Genomic DNA, 16,481 nt, shown 5'->3' with positions numbered 1-16,481 from the left:
ACTGGGTCACCAGAGGAGCGGGGTTTCAAAGCCAGAAATAGTTTACAATTATTTTTGAAATTCAGAAATTTAGCTCTATCTCCAGAAAATAACTCAGGAATAGGAATTTTAGGTTCTAACATAGGATTCTGAACCACTAAATCTTGAATGTTCTGAACACTTATAGCGAGATTATCCATCAAAGAGGACAGACTTTGAATGTCCATGTCTACACCTGTGTTCTGAACCACCCTGATGTAAGGGGGAAAAGAAAGACAAAACACAGTGCAAAGAAAAAAAAATGGTCTCAGAACTTCTCTTTTCCCTCTATTGAGAAGCATTAGTACTTTGGGCCTCCAGTACTGTTATGAACAGGTGATTCAGAACCACAATGGACCTAGTGGTTAAGAGCACACAAAGTGACCTGATAGTTACTAACATAGGACGAGCTCTGAGACGTGGGAACTCTGCTGACCGCAATCCCTAATCCTATCATACCACACTAGAGGTAGCTGTGGATTGCGCCTAACGCTCCCTATGCAACTCGGCACAGCCTGAGAAACTAACTAGCCCTGAAGATAGAAAAATAAGCCTACCTTGCCTCAGAGAAATACCCCAAAGGAAAAGGCAGCCCCCCACATATAATGACTGTGAGTTAAGATGAAAATACAAACACAGAGATGAAATAGATTTAGCAAAGTGAGGCCCGACTTACTGAATAGACCGAGGATAGGAAAGATAGCTTTGCGGTCAACACAAAAACCTACAAACAACCACGCAGAGGGGCAAAAAGACCCTCCGCACCGACTAACGGTACGGAGGTGCTCCCTCTGCGTCTCAGAGCTTCCAGCAAGCAAGAAAAACCAATATAGCAAGCTGGACAGAAAATATAGCAAACAAAAGTAACACAAGCAGAACTTAGCTTATGCTGGGCAGACAGGCCACAGGAACGATCCAGGAGAAAGCAAGACCAATACTGGAACATTGACTGGAGGCCAGGAACAAAGAACTAGGTGGAGTTAAATAGAGCAGCACCTAACGACTTAACCTCGTCACCTGAGGAAGGAAACTCAGAAGCCGCAGCCCCACTCACCTCCACCAGCGGAAGCTCATAGACAGAACCAGCCGAAGTACCACTCATGACCACAGGAGGGAGCTTGACCACAGAATTCACAACAGCCCTCGCTGACAATTAGCCGAGTGCCAGCAGGTGCTGTGAAACCTGCATTTTGTAAGCTCCACAGATCATTTTTGCCACCCAATCCCAATGGAACCACTGTCACAGCAGGTGAAGCTGCTGTAAGGTGAATATAGCAGAGGAGTTGGGGGAGCTGTATGATCAATGTCAGTAAATTGGATTCTACCAGATACCAAAAGCATTAGAATTCAATTCTGAATACAGTGCATGCAAGCAAGGACCTGTATTGTGGCAGTCTGCCTGAAACCCATATCAGGAACATGTAAAGTCTCATTTTACTTAGAAGCAGCCTCCTCAAAGGAAAGAGACAGGAGTGCCATTGACTAATCTGCACAAGCATATGCCTTTTGGTATTGGTATCTTTATTTAGCAGTTGTGTGACTGGTGCAAAGCCTGCAGAGATATGCAAACGTGACTATTTATCTATAATTTTCGCAAGTCTGCTATTGTCGTGTGTAATGAATTTGTTTTTAACATCTCTGTGAGGGTAGTTGTCAAGAATAAATCTTGGAAAGTTTATTCATAAGCATAAAGCATTCATTATGAGAAAGGGTGACATTAAGGGACGTGGATGTGTTGGTGCCCGCCAAGGCCATATTACAGATCAGAAGGTGACTGGATCTCGTTCTAGTTTCCTGTAAAAAGTAGTCAGCGTGGTACACCACTGATCAACCCAGACTTGCCAGGATGTTGTGGGTTGGATGGCAGACAAACGCTCCGGTGTGTTGACAAACAGCACCACAAAGTCTCCCACATGGTCCAGTCTCAGTAGCCAAGAGGCTGGGCCTCTGAATTCTCAACCTGGTCCTCCTTCCTCCTACTGTCAAGAGTTTCAGGAAACATATGATCCCAACACTTGTCAGGTCTCTCAACGAGCACCATTAAAGAGGGTCATGAGGAGGTGGAGTGCAGTGATACCCAAACATTTGAGCACCAACCGCCAGGAGAAATCCATGTTGGGGAAGGTTAATTCATGTATGAATAGGTGGGGTATAATCATGATGCACAGTTTCCATAAGGTCAGCCTATAATTGCCACTCAGAAGGAGGCGTTTTTAACTAAAAGAGTCACCTTGTGCAGCACTAATGCTGCATTCTGTCAAGGTGGCTCTTTTAGTTGTGGTCCCTTTTAACGCTAAAATAATTGTTTTTATAATTTGTCCCTCATACCTCGAATTTGCCCTGGGGGCATGTCTTTTCCCCCGGACACAAACGCCTCCCAGTCATCACTCAATACTCTGCGTGCCAGGCTCCACCTCCTCTGCCTTCATTAACATCCCACTGGGGCTCCCGGATTTACCACCTTGTCAGTGACCACTGCTGTGCGTCCCTCGCTTCACAGATGACCTTTCCACGGTCAGAGCAGCAGCGACCACTTTGAGGAAATCAACACGCAGCAGTTGCCTGTGTGTTCTGATGCGGCCCTGGCACCTGCGCTGTAAGTTTTTTCCAGGTGTGCACAGTTTGCGCTGCCCTTCGAACTTACAGTGCAGGTGCCGGGGCCGCAGCAGAACACACAGACTCTGCTGAAGCTCATCTGTTTAGGTGATAAAGCTCACAACACATCCAAGCTGTTGAAGGTGATAAAAGAACAGACCGATCAGTGGCTCTCCTCGCTGAACCTCCAACCAGGTCTGGTTGTGTGTAATAATGGGCATAACTTGGTGGTGGCTTTAAAGCTCAACAAGTTGGTAAACACGTTCCATGCATGGCCCACATGCTAAACTTGGTTGTACTGCGTTTTTTAAAAACATACCCTGAATTGCCGGACCTACCATATTTTCCGGCATATAAGTCGACTTTTTAACCCCTGAAAATTATCTCAAAAGTCGGGGTTCATCTTATACTCCGGGTACGCCGTATGCAGGGAGCGGTCCTGGATGGTTCCCAGGGTCTGGAGGAGAGGAGACTCTCCTTCAGGCCCTGGGATCCATATTGATGTAAAAAAAAAGAATAAAAATAAAAAATATGGGATATACTCACCCTCCGACGGCCCACGGCTGTGACCGCGACGTCATTCAAGGTCCTTCGCTCAATGCATCCTTAAGAACGGAGGCCGCCACTTGCACCGCTGAGAGCTGAGGGCCATCGGAGGGTAAGTATATCCCATATTTTTTATTTTTATTCTTTTTTTTACATCAATATGGATCCCAGGGCCTGAAGGAGATTTGGGGGTCATCTTATATGCCCAGTTGTCTTATACACCAGAAAGTATGGTACTTTACAGGGTATGGCGTGTCAGCACACATTTCCGAAAGTCATGTCAGGCTTTCAGCGGACTAGCTTTGCCTCGACACTGACTGATTTGTGACCTGCCCACACACTATAATTTGACCTTTAATAATAATAATAATGATAATAATAATAATAAATAATAATAATTTTATTTCTATAGCACCAACATATTACGCAGCACTTTACATTTTAGAGGAGACTTGTACAGACATTAAAAGACATTACAGAATAACAATAATCACACAAACAACAGAAACCAAGAAGAATGAGGGCCCTGCTCGCATGCTCATAATCTCTGAGAAAACAGGGGAGACACGAATGGTGGATGGTAACAATTGCTTTCATTTTTCTGACCAGCCATTATGTAACAAATTGGGTGTTCATGTAATGCTGCATGAACTGGTTACCAACCAGTATGTGTAAAAGTACATACACAGAGGGCTATTAAATGCATAATGTGTGAGAACAAGATACAAGGATCTTGGCTATGAAGAAAATTTTGAATGGGTAACACAGGGATAGTTAGGTAAATGTGTTGAGGTGGTAGGTGGTTCATATGTTGGCAAGGCTTAGTGAGCAGCAGAGAGCAGCGTCTGAATGCCAGCTTCTCAATGTCCATCAGGGTAACACTCAGCCCTCACACATAACTTCTGCTGAGTGGGTATGAATCGATGACATTTGTTAGGTTCTTCAGAACTTTGAGTACTGCACCCAGATGGTGAGTGCTGATGATGCTATTGTAAGCGTAACCATCCCATTGCTCTGTCTATTAAAATATTTGCTGCAGAACCTCAAAGAGGAAGCTTTGAATGCTGAGCAGGTGGCTTTGGAGCAAGATTTTACAGTGGCTGATACCACACAGCCCAGCCTCACACAATATTCTGAAGCCACATTGGGGGGTGATGATGAAGAACAGGAGGAGGAGGAGGCCGAACAGGAGACTTGGTCTGTGCTACAGAGGGGACTGCCAATCCCAGATTCATGCCTGTCAAGCATGGATGGTCTCACAAGGAGAAGTAGGAGGAGGAGGCTATGCGCAGTGAGGAAGAGAGGAAGGTTAGTGTTCTTCCTGGTGAGGACACGGAATGTTTCACTCTTTGTAGTCTGCCACACATGGCACAGTTCATGTCCAGATGCCTTTCCAAAGACCCTTGTATGAATCACATTTTGTCCAACATGAAATACTGGCTGTGTACCTTTCTTGACCCATGGTACAAGGAGAAATTTGCTTCTCTAATGTCGGAGGTAGACGTGCCATTTTTAGTGCATGTATGCCAGAGGGCCATTGTGGAAGACTTGCTAAACAGATTACCTTTAGACAATGCTGCTGGCAGAGGTATAGGCTTTTTTCACCCACAAGGATTAGAGGGGAGGACCATGTAAGCCAGGTGTAACTCAGTTGGGGGGAAATGTCCACCAAATAACACATTTTCATGAGACTGTCACATCAGCAAGGGCTATCTGTGGGTGTAACTATGATGAGGAGGGAGAAGTTGACCATACCAGTGTCCTTCCTTATTCTTCAGTGCCCTTTAACCATTGGTTGTCCAAGCTCCACTTTTGGCCCAACTTCTCCTTCTATACCTTGGAGGTGCTGCCATGCCCTGCTGCAAGCGTGCTGTCTGAGCGGGTTTTTAGTTTTGCTGTTGCAATTATAACGGATAGGCGGACACACCTGTCAATGGAAAATGCAGACAGGCTGACTCTTCTAAAATTAATCAAGGGCTGGATTTCTGGCGACTTTGTAAGCCCTACGGATGACAGCAACGTAATGTAAAAGCAGCCCAAATGTTTTGTTTGGGAAGTTGTCTTAACCTTCATCCCTTAGCATCCAAACCCATTTTGTTCATCAAATCACCTCCTCCTCCTCCTGCTTCCGCAACAAGAACTTAGTGGTCATGTATGTATACCCCATGTGGCTAAGATTTTGTACTTTGTGAAAACGAGGCACATTGTGCAATGGTGAAACTTGTACTCCCTATCGATTCCCTTGCTGACACACTCCAACAGTGAAATAATAAAGATTATTGCCCTGCCAAATTGCCACGTAAGATTATCTCTACCCAGATTGTGCCAGTCGCACGAATACTAGATAATGATATGCTATTTTTAAACTAATAGAAAATGATGATTTTTTTCAATCGTTTTGCTGACAAACTCCAAATGTGGAGTAATGAAGATTATTGCCCTTGCTAAATTGTCACACAAGATTATTTGTACCCAGATTGCACCAGTCGCACAACTCCTAGATATAGATATGCTATTTTTTAAAACAATAGAAAATTATGATTTTTTTCAATAGTCTTGCTGACACACTCCAAATACAAGTAATGAAGATTATTGCCCCCGCTAAATTGTCACGTACGATTATCTCTACCTAGATTACGCCAGCCGCACAAGTGCTAGATAAATATTAGGTATTTTAAGTGGAAAATAGCAGAGAGCTGCTGCATGTACTTGCAATGATGAGAACACCCAGGTGTCTGCCCTACCTCCTATAAAATCTCTCCCTACTAAATCCCCACCTAACAAACTAATCTTGGCAATCTTCAGCTCTTAAAAGAGTTTTTGGAATAAATAACGCTCACTGTAACCACCTATCACTTTCCCTTCACTCTTTTTACTGTCCCTATGCTGAAATTATGCTTTTTCTATGCTGTTTCCGGCTTCAATGTGCACAAGATTGTGCCAGCAGCCTTTAAATAGTACCAATGATGCTGGAAGGCCAGCCAATCACAGTAATGTCACACCAAAGATGGCGCCGACATTCCTGTGATTGGCTAACCAGTTCAGCATGTTCATTGACTGCAAATGAAGTGCCAAACATGCTGGGCGGGTCACTCAACCGAGGTGAATACCTAATTACTCACCAAATAACAAATAGCCCGAATACCGTACTATTCGTGCGACTTAAGAATAGTGCCGAATGTATTCGCTCATCACTAATATTAAAGTAAATCAGTATCTTGCTCCAGCATTTCAGAGAAAGTTTAGTTAAAAGATTTGTTTAGGGACCATGCCAAGAAACAAGACTTCATGACACAGTGCCAGGTGGTTTTCAGGTCTCTATCATACTGAGAGACCTGTCAACCATCTATAGAAGCCTTATTTCTGTGGCAGGAGCAACTGGAATAGAGTTAGACAGAGACTGGTTTCTTTATTTGGTATTTATATTTACATTTAGATCAATTCTTTATCTGTTGTTTAAACACTAACTTTGGCCAATATTTATTGTTATCTGAATTTATGCTTTCACACATTTACATGCAACAGCTTGCTATTAATTTTGTATCTAATTTATTGTGTTCAGACTTATTCATTGCTGACTAGGCATTTGTATACATCTCTATATATATTATTTCTGTGGATATATGTTCTATAGCAAAAAAAAAACTGTTTTCCACCCAATTTTTTGCTTTTTAAAATTCTTTTAACTTTCCTTGTGCATTTTCATGATTTGATAAAGCATTTTTCACTTCTCCTATGCAACTTACCCTAACTATATTGCTCATTTTGGGCTACTGGTACTTTATACACCATTTTCTTCTGCTTTTATTTATTCCTTTCTGGTGTATGACACTAAGCTCCTATACATTGGTTGTGTCGGTCCGCCTCTCATTCCCCAGCTCTGTCAGCAGCAGTACAGGCTTGCACAATGAAGCACAGTCAGCAGGGAGGAGATGAAAGGCTGGTGTGGTTATGTAGGGGCTGTGGCAGGAGTAGTAAGATAGAAAGTTAGGAAAAGGCAGGTAAGGAGATGTTTAGGCCCAGCAACAGCAGCTCTGGCATCAGCAATACAGTCTAGCAATGAATTGGGCAGCCAGGAGATGTATGGACAGCAAGAAGATGTATGGTTGGCATGGCTTTGCAGTGGCTCTGGCAGGACAGCATGGTAGACAATTACCATGGGGCTTGCAATTAGATTTGTGACAGTTTTAGGTCAGCAACAACAGCCCCTGCAGTACAGTACTACAGTATTGTTGACTTGAGCAACTGCAAAGACGGAGTCCATGACAGGTTCAGGACTGGCTGCAAGTTGTTCAACCGTAGATACATGAAGGCTCTCACAAAGGTGCATGAGTTAGGCTGGTTTCACATTTGCGTTTTTTGCCACTGCGTTTAAATGCATATAAACGCATGCGTTTTTTTCCCTATATTTAACATTAAAAACGCATGCGTTTTTTTTGTACGCGTTTGGCCGCGTTTGACGACGCTTGCGTCGTTTCTATGCTTGCGTTTTTTTGCGGAAATGCAACATGTAGTAATTTCTAGAGGGGTTTTTTGCCAAACCCTAACCCAAACCCTAAGCCTAGGGATCTAAACCCTAACCCTAACCCTAACCCTAGCCCTAACCCTACCCCTAACCCTAACCCTAGGGATCCAGACCCTAACTCTAACCCTAACCCTAGCCCTAACCCTACCCCTAACCCTAACCCTAGGGATCCATACCCTAACCCTACCCCTAACCCTAGGGATCCAAACCCTAACCCTAACCCTAACCCTAGGGATCCAAACCCTAACCCTAGCCCTAACCCTACCCCTAACCCTAACACTAACCACAACCCTAGGGATCCTAACCCTAACCCTAGCCATTTCTATTTATAGTGGGTTTTCTAGTTGATTGTTATGATTGGCAGCTGTCACACACTAAAGACGCTTTTTATTCCAAAAAATATTTTTTGCGTTACCACATTTTGAGAGCTACAATTTTTCCATATTTTGGTCCACAGAGTCATGTCACACGCCCTCTGTAGTCCCATTGGCGGTTTCTGGATCTTGATTTTTCTCTTGTTAAATTTCTCATCATGCGTATCAAAAACGCAAACACAGTAAAAAACGCATGTAAACGCATAAAAACGCGGCATATTTTTTACCGCATACGAAAACCCATGCGTCTAAAAAAAGCAGCGTTTGTACGCGTTTACATGCATTTTTTTCACCACCTGCAGATGCATTTTAAACGCTGCGTTTTTAAACGCAAATGTGAAACTAGCCATAGTTATCCAAGAATTCTGGTTTGCTGATCACTGTGCACTCAATGCCAGCATGCAGAAGCAGGGTCAGTATGAAATGGATCATTTTTCACAAGTTTGCGAAAACTTCGGTCTCATTATCAATACTAAAAAGACCAAAGTTATGCACCAACCTGCTCCAGGAAAACCATATCAGCAGCCACGCATTGCAGTAAAGGAGCACATTCTGAAAGCAGTTGACAACCTCTCTTACCTGGGCAGCACACTCTCCTGCTTAGTGACCATAGACGCTGATGTCAATAACAGAATTGCCAAAGCCATCATCACCTTCGAGAGACTGCCTAAGAATGTCTGGAAATGAAGGGGACTCAGCCATACCACTAAGCTGAAGGTTTATTGTGCTGTGGTCCTTACCCCACTTCTCTATACCAGCGAGACCTGGACTGTTAGAGCCATCATGCCAAACAGCTCAATCACTTTCACCTGAGCTGTCTCCGCTGACTTCTCCTCATCAGGTGGCAAGATAATCTCAACAACATGGCAATCCTGTAACAATCTGGGCTCTGCAGCATTAACACTTCAATTATAAAGCCCAAGCAGACTGAACATGTGGTCAGGATGCCAGACAGCTGATTGCCTAAACAACTGCTGTATTGAGAGCTGCTGTGTCAGGGAAAACAAGCAGTTGGGGGCACAAGAAACATTAAAAGACTGCCTTAAAGCCTCTCTCAAAAACCTTGCAGTCAACATCACTGAATGGGAGAAGCTTGCTCTTGACCGATCAGCTTGGCAAGGCAGGATCACCTCAGGAGCATGTGCAGCTGAAAATAGGAGAATCTTTGAGGCAAAAAGAAAGTGAGCTATGCACAAGGCACACGCATTATCTACTCTCCTGACTACATCTAGTTACTTATTTAACAAATGTTTGAGAGCATTCAAGGCTAGGATTGGCTTCATCAGTGACCTCCGGACCCACAGCCACTGATCCTCTTCTAGACCCTGAAGTCATGGTCATCTTTGACTACAAGGGACATACAGCATAATTGACTTGATGGCATGGAGTAGATGCCTGGCTAAATGTGGTCCATTGGCATTGGTAACAGCAGAACAGAAAATAAGACAATGGACGAATAGTGAAGCAGATAGTAATTATAATGGCTAATTTAATCATTGGTATCAGCTATCGGTGCATGACAGCCCACACTGATTCATGTTTGATTTATTTTGACAAATGTTAGGTTTTTTTATGCTCGTGGCAGATAATCTGGTCTAGTTTGTTGTTACAAATCCATCTACCACACTGAATACCATCTCTGACATGACATTTGAGGCTGGACATGACAGTACTCCCATAGCCAACTGGGACAGTTCCTGCTTCTGGTCAAATCTTTTGTTCCAGAAGTCAATGGGATTGGGACTCAGGTATATTGCCTGAGAAAGGTTGCCGTCTAAGTACGACTGAATCTAGCTGCTCAGCCAGTGCATCTGTGTTTGTTGAAGTGCATCAGGTTGTTGAAATGGCAGAAAAAAAGGTCACGTCTGTTGATGAGCGAGTATACACATTGCTCTGGTTTTCTCGAGCATGCTTGGGTGATCTCCAAGTATTTGTAAGTAGGGTTCAGCGACTTTTACTTTTTTAAGGTCGAGTCGAGTTTCGCGAAAACCGGAATTTCTCAAAAGTCGAGTCGAGTGAAATCGGCCGATTATCGCGAAAAGTTGGGGTCGGGATCGACCGAAACACGAAACCCAATGCAAGTCAATGGGAAATATGTAGTCCATATATATATAATAACCCAAACAAAATATTTTTATTTTCAATATTTTGTTGCAAATCCTTTGGAGGCAATCACTGCCTTAAGTCTGGAACCCATGGACATCACCAAACGCTGGGTTTCCTCCTTCTTAATGCTTTGCCAGGCCTTTACAGCCGTAGCCTTCAGGTCTTGCTTGTTTGTGGGTCTTTCCGTCTTAAGTCTGGATTTGAGCAAGTGAAATGCATGCTCAATTGGGTTTAGATCTGGAGATTGACTTGGCCACTGCAGAATGTTCCACTTTTTGGCACTCATGAACTCCTGGGTAGCTTTGGCTGTATGCTTGGGGTCATTGTCCATCTGTACTATGAAGCGCCGTCCAATCAACTTTGCAGCATTTGGCTGAATCTGGGCTGAAAGTATATCCCGGTACACTTCAGAATTCATCCGGCTACTCTTGTCTGCTCTTATGTCATCAATAAACACAAGTGACCCAGTGCCATTGAAAGCCATGCATGCCCATGCCATCACGTTGCCTCCACCATGTTTTACAGAGGATGTGGTGTGCCTTGGATCATGTGCCGTTCCCTTTCTTCTCCAAACTTTTTTCTTCCCATCATTCTGGTACAGGTTGATCTTTGTCTCATCTGTCCATAGAATACTTTTCCAGAACTGAGCTGGCTTCTTGAGGTGTTTTTCTGCAAATTTAACTCTGGCCTGTCTATTTTTGGTATTGATGAATGGTTTGCATCTAGATGTGAACCCTTTGTATTTACTGTCATGGAGTCTTCTCTTTATTGTTGACTTAGAGACAGATACACCTACTTCACTGAGAGTGTTCTGGACTTCAGTTGATGTTGTGAACGGGTTCTTCTTCACCAAATTAAGTATGCGGCGATCATCCACCACTGTTGTCATCCGTGGACGCCCAGGCCTTTTTGAGTTCCCTAGCTCACCAGTCAATTCCTTTTTTCTCAGAATGTACCCAACTGTTGATTTTGCTACTCCAAGCATGTCTGCTATCTCTCTGATGGATTTTTTATTTTTTTTCAGCCTCAGGATGTTCTGCTTCACCTCAATTGAGAGTTCCTTTGACCGCATGTTGTCTGCTCACAGCAACAGCTTCCAAATGCAAAACCACACACCTGGAATCCACCCCTGACCTTTTAACTACTTCATTGATTACAGGTTAACGAGGGAGACACCTTCAGAGTTAATTGCAGCCCTTAGAGTCCATTGTCCAATTACATTTGGTCCCTTGAAAAAGAGGACGCTATCCATTACAGAGCTATGATTCCTAAACCCTTTCTCCGATTTGGATGTGGAAACTATCATATTGCAGCTGGGAGTGTGCACTTTCAGCCCATATTATATATATAATTGTATTTCTGAACATGTTTTTGTAAACAGCTAAAATAACAAAACTTGTGTCACTGTCCAAATATTTCTGGCCCTAACTGTATATATATTTATATTTACTTCAGCGCGATAATGCAGAATTACCGGCTTTTCATTTCTCCTTCCTAAACCCAACATGATATGAGACATGGTTTACATACAGTAAACCATGTCATATTCCCATTTTTTTGCATATTACACACTCCTAATGTTAGTAGTGTGTATGTGCAAAATTTGGGCACTGTAGCTATTAAATTTAAAGGTTAAATCGCGGAAAAAATTGTCGTGGGCTCCCGCGCAATTTTCTCCGCCAGAGTGGTAAAGCCAGTGACTGAAGACAGATATTAATAGCCTAGAGAGGGTCCACGGTTATTGGCCCCCCCCTGGCTAAAAACATCTGCCCCCAGCCAACCCCAGAAAAGGCACATCTGGAAGATGCGCCTATTCTGGCACTTGGCCACTCTCTTCCTACTCCCGTGTAGCGGTGGGATATGGGGTAATGAAGGGTTAATGTCACCTTGCTATTGTAAGGTGACATTAAGCCAGATTAATAATGGAGAGGTGTCAATTATGACACCTATCCATTATTAATCCAATAGTATGAAATGGTTAAAAAAACACACACACAATATTGCAAAGTATTTTAATGAAATAAACACACAGGTTGTTGTAATATTTTATTCCACTCTCAATCTGTTATGATCTGGTGGCCTAGGAGCAGCATGAGACGTACTCTGGAGAAGGTGGTACCTGTACTTACCGCAAACCCTGAACTTAGCACCGCATCTAGAAGTAGCCGTGGGGAGTACCTAACACTCCCTAGACCCCTCGACACAGCCTAAGAACTAACTTCCCCTAAAGACAGAAACGGGAAAATTATCTTGCCTCAGAGAAAATCCCCAAAGGATAGACAGCCCCCCACAAATATTGACTGTGAGTGGAGAGGGAAATAACATACGCAGACTTGAAATCAGGATTTAGCATAGGAGGCCATTCTAGCTAAAAAGAAAGAATAGGACAGAGTACTATGCGGTCAGTATTAAAACAATAGAAAATATCCACCACAGAAAATACAAATCTCCATATCTGACTAAAGACATGGAGGGTATATCTGTATCTCCAGAGACACAGCTTGGCTGCAAAAAATCCTTCACAGACAAAGCTGGACAAGACAAAACATGAAAATGGACAGAACTATAAGGTCCACAGCAGGTGGACAGCAAAAACAAAGCCAGAACTTATCTTTGTTGAAATGAACAGTAAAACAGAAGAGAACAGGTATGGATGTGAATCCTCCAAAAACAATGGACAACTGGCACTGACTAAAGGATAAAGCATGACTAAATAGCCCAGCCCAAATTGTAAAAAGTGGATACACCTGATAAATGCTGCGATCCAAAGACAGCAGCACTACCACTCATAACCACCGGAGGGAGCCCAAGAGCAGAATTCACAACAGTACCCCCCCCCTTGAGGAGGGGTCACCGAACCCTCACCAGAGCCCGCAGGCCGATCAGGACGAGCCAAATGAAAGGCATGAACCAAATCGTCAGCATGAACATCGGAGGCAACAACCCAAGAATTATCCTCCTGGCCATAACCCTTCCATTTGACCAGATACTGAAGCTTCCGCCTCGAAAAACGAGAATCCAAAATCTTCTCAAGCACATACTCCAACTCCCCATCAATCAACACCGGGGCCGGAGGATCAACAGAGGGAACAACGGGCACCACATACTTCCGCAACAAAGATCTAAGGAACACATTATGGATGGAAAATAAGGCTGAAAGGGCCAAACGAAAAGACACTGGATTGATAATCTCAGAAATCCTATAAGGACCAATAAACCGAGGCTTGAACTTAGGGGAAGAAACCTTCATTGGAACATGACGGGAAGACAACCAGACCAAATCCCCAACCCGAAGCCGGGAACCAACACACCGACGACGGTTAGCAAAACGCTGAGCCTCCTTCTGGGACAACACCAAATTGTCCACCACATAAGCCCAAATCTGCTGCAGCCTGTCAACCACAGAATCCACACCAGAACAATCAGAAGGCTCAACCTGCCCTGAAGAAAAACGAGGATGAAAACCAAAATTACAAAAAAAGGCGAAACCAAGGTAGCAGAACTAGCCCGATTTTTAAGGGCAAACTCGGCCAATGGCAAGAAAGCCACCCAATCATCCTGATCAGCAGACACAAAGCATCTCAAATAAGTTTCCAAAGTCTGATTAGTTCGCTCGGTTTGGCCATTTGTCTGAGGATGAAATGTGGAAGAAAAAGACAAATCAATGCCCAGCCTAGCACAAAAGGCCCGCCAAAACCTAGAAACAAACTGGGAACCTCTATCGGACACAATATTCTCCGGAATGCCATGCAAACGAACCACATGCTGAAAAAACAACAGAACCAAATCAGAAGAAGAAGGCAATTAAGGCAAAGGTACCAAATGAACCATCTTAGAAAACCGGTCACAAACCACCCAGATAACCGACATCCTCTGGGAAACCGGAAGATCTGAAATAAAATCCATAGAAATATGCGTCCAAGGTCTCTTAGGGACCGGCAAAGGCAGAAGCAACCCACTAGCGCGGGAACAGCAAGGCTTAGCCCGCGCACAAATCCCACAGGACTGCACAAAAGAATGCACATCCCGCGACAAAGAAGGCCACCAAAAGGATCTACCAACCAAATCTCTGGTACCAAAAATCCCAGGATGGCCAGCCAACACAGAACAATGAACCTCAGAAATCACTTTACTAGTCCATCTATCAGGAACAAACAGTTTCCCCACTGGACAGCGGTCAGGTTTATTAGCCTGAAATTCCTGAAGAACCCGTCGTAAATCAGGGGAGATGGCAGAAAGAATCACCCCTTCCTTCAGAATGCCGACCGGCACAAGAACCCCAGGGGAATCAGGAAAAAAACTCCTAGAGAGGGCATCCGCCTTAACATTCTTAGTACCAGGAAGGTACGAGACCACAAAATCAAAACGGGAGAAAAACAGGGACCATCGAGCCTGCCTAGGATTCAGTCATTTGGCAGACTCAAGGTAAATCAGATTCTTATGATCGGTCAGGACCACAATATGGTGCTTGGCCCCCTCAAGCCAATGTCGCCACTCCGCAAATGCCCACTTCATAGCCAACAACTCCCGATTGCCGACATCATAATTGCGTTCCGCAGGCGAAAACTTCAGAGAAAAGAAGGCACACGGTTTCATCAAGGAACCATCAGAATTCCTCTGAGACAAAACGGCCCCTGCCCCAATCTCAGACGCGTCAACCTCAACCTGAAATGGAAGAGAAACATCCGGCTGACGCAACACAGGGGCAGAAGTAAATCGGCGTTTAAGCTCCTGAAAGGCAGAAACAGCCGCAGAGGACCAATTCGTCACATCAGCGCCTTTCTTAGTCAAATCGGTCAGAGGTTTAACCACACTGGAGAAGTTGGCAATGTAACGACGATAAAAATTAGCAAAGCCCAAGAATTTCTGAAGGCTCTTCACAGATGTGGGCTGAATCCAATCATGAATGGCCTGAACCTTAACAGGATCCATTTCTATAGATGAGGGAGAAAAAATGAAGCCCAAAAAAGAAACCTTCTGCACTCCAAAGAGGCACTTCGACCCCTTCACAAATAAAGCATTATTATGGAGGATCTGAAATACCATCCTGACCTGTTTCACAGGAGACTCCCAATCATCGGAAAAAATCAAAATATCATCCAAATATACAACCATGAATTTATCAAGATAACTCCGAAAGATATCATGCATGAAGGATTGGAACACAGATGGGGCATTAGAGAGTCCGAATGGCATCACAAGGTATTCAAAATGGCCTTTGGGCGTATTAAATGCAGTTTTCCATTCGTCACCCTGCTTAATACGAATAAGATTATATGCCCCTCGAAGGTCAATCTTAGTAAACCAGCTAGCCCCCTTAATCCTAGCAAACAAATCAGTAAGCAAAGGCAAAGGGTATTGAAATTTGATCGTGATCTTATTCAAGAGGCGATAATCAATACACGGTCTCAAGGAGCCATCCTTCTTGGCAACAAAGAAAAAACCTGCTCCCAATGGTGAAGAAGATGGCCAAATATGCCCCTTCTCCAAAGACTCCTTAATATAGCTCCGCATGGCGGCATGCTCTGGCACAGACAGGTTGAAAAGTCGGCCATTAGGAAACTTACAACCTGGAATCAAGTCAATAGCACAATCACAGTCCCTATGTGGTGGAAGGGAACTGGATTTGGGCTCATCGAATACATCCTGGAAATCTGACAAAAACTCAGGAATTTCAGAGGAGGGGGAAGAGGAAATTGACATCAAAGGAACATGACCATGAACCCCCTGACAACCCCAACTAGTCACAGACATAGATTTCCTATCTAACACCGGATTATGTAGCTGTAACCATGGAAAACCCAGCACAATATCATCATGTAAATTATGCAACACCAGAAAACGACAATCTTCCTGATGGGCTGGCGCCATGCGCATGGTCAGCTGTGTCCAAAACTGAGGTTTATTTATAGCCAACGGTGTAGCATCAATCCCCCTTAAAGGAATAGGGTTCTGCAAAGGCTGCAAGGGGAAACCACAACGTCTGGCAAATTCTAAGTCCATTATGTTCAGAGCGGCACCTGAATCCACAAATGATATGACAGAAAATGACGATAATGAGCAGATCAAGGTCACAGATAACAGAAATTTAGGTTGTACAGTACTGATGGTAACAGAACTAGCGATTCTCTTTGTACGCTTAGAGCAATCAGAAATAACATGAGCAGAATCGCCGCAGTAAAAACACAACCTATTCTGACGCCTGAATCCTTGTCGTTCAGCTCTAGACAAAATCTTATCACACTGCACAGGCTCAGGGCTCCGCTCGGAGGACAACGCCACAGTGTGCACAACTCTGTGCTCGCGCAAGCGCCGAT

At 43.9% G+C, this 16,481-nt stretch overlaps 1 protein-coding gene across 1 annotated transcript in view; it reads left to right on the top strand.

Moving 5' to 3' along the window:
• Window positions 1–16,481, top strand: part of LOC138674484 (dynein axonemal heavy chain 3-like) — a 3,367,401-nt gene that overhangs the window by 481,172 nt on the left and 2,869,748 nt on the right. The window contains 1 exon segment of the mRNA XM_069762320.1: window positions 4,199–4,467. Coding sequence (XP_069618421.1) covers window positions 4,199–4,467 — 269 coding nt within the window.

Source organism: Ranitomeya imitator, chromosome 4, assembly GCF_032444005.1.
Source record: "Ranitomeya imitator isolate aRanImi1 chromosome 4, aRanImi1.pri, whole genome shotgun sequence".
NCBI classification, from domain to species: Eukaryota; Metazoa; Chordata; class Amphibia; order Anura; family Dendrobatidae; genus Ranitomeya; species Ranitomeya imitator.
This window is presented reverse-complemented; position numbering and strand designations above follow the sequence as displayed.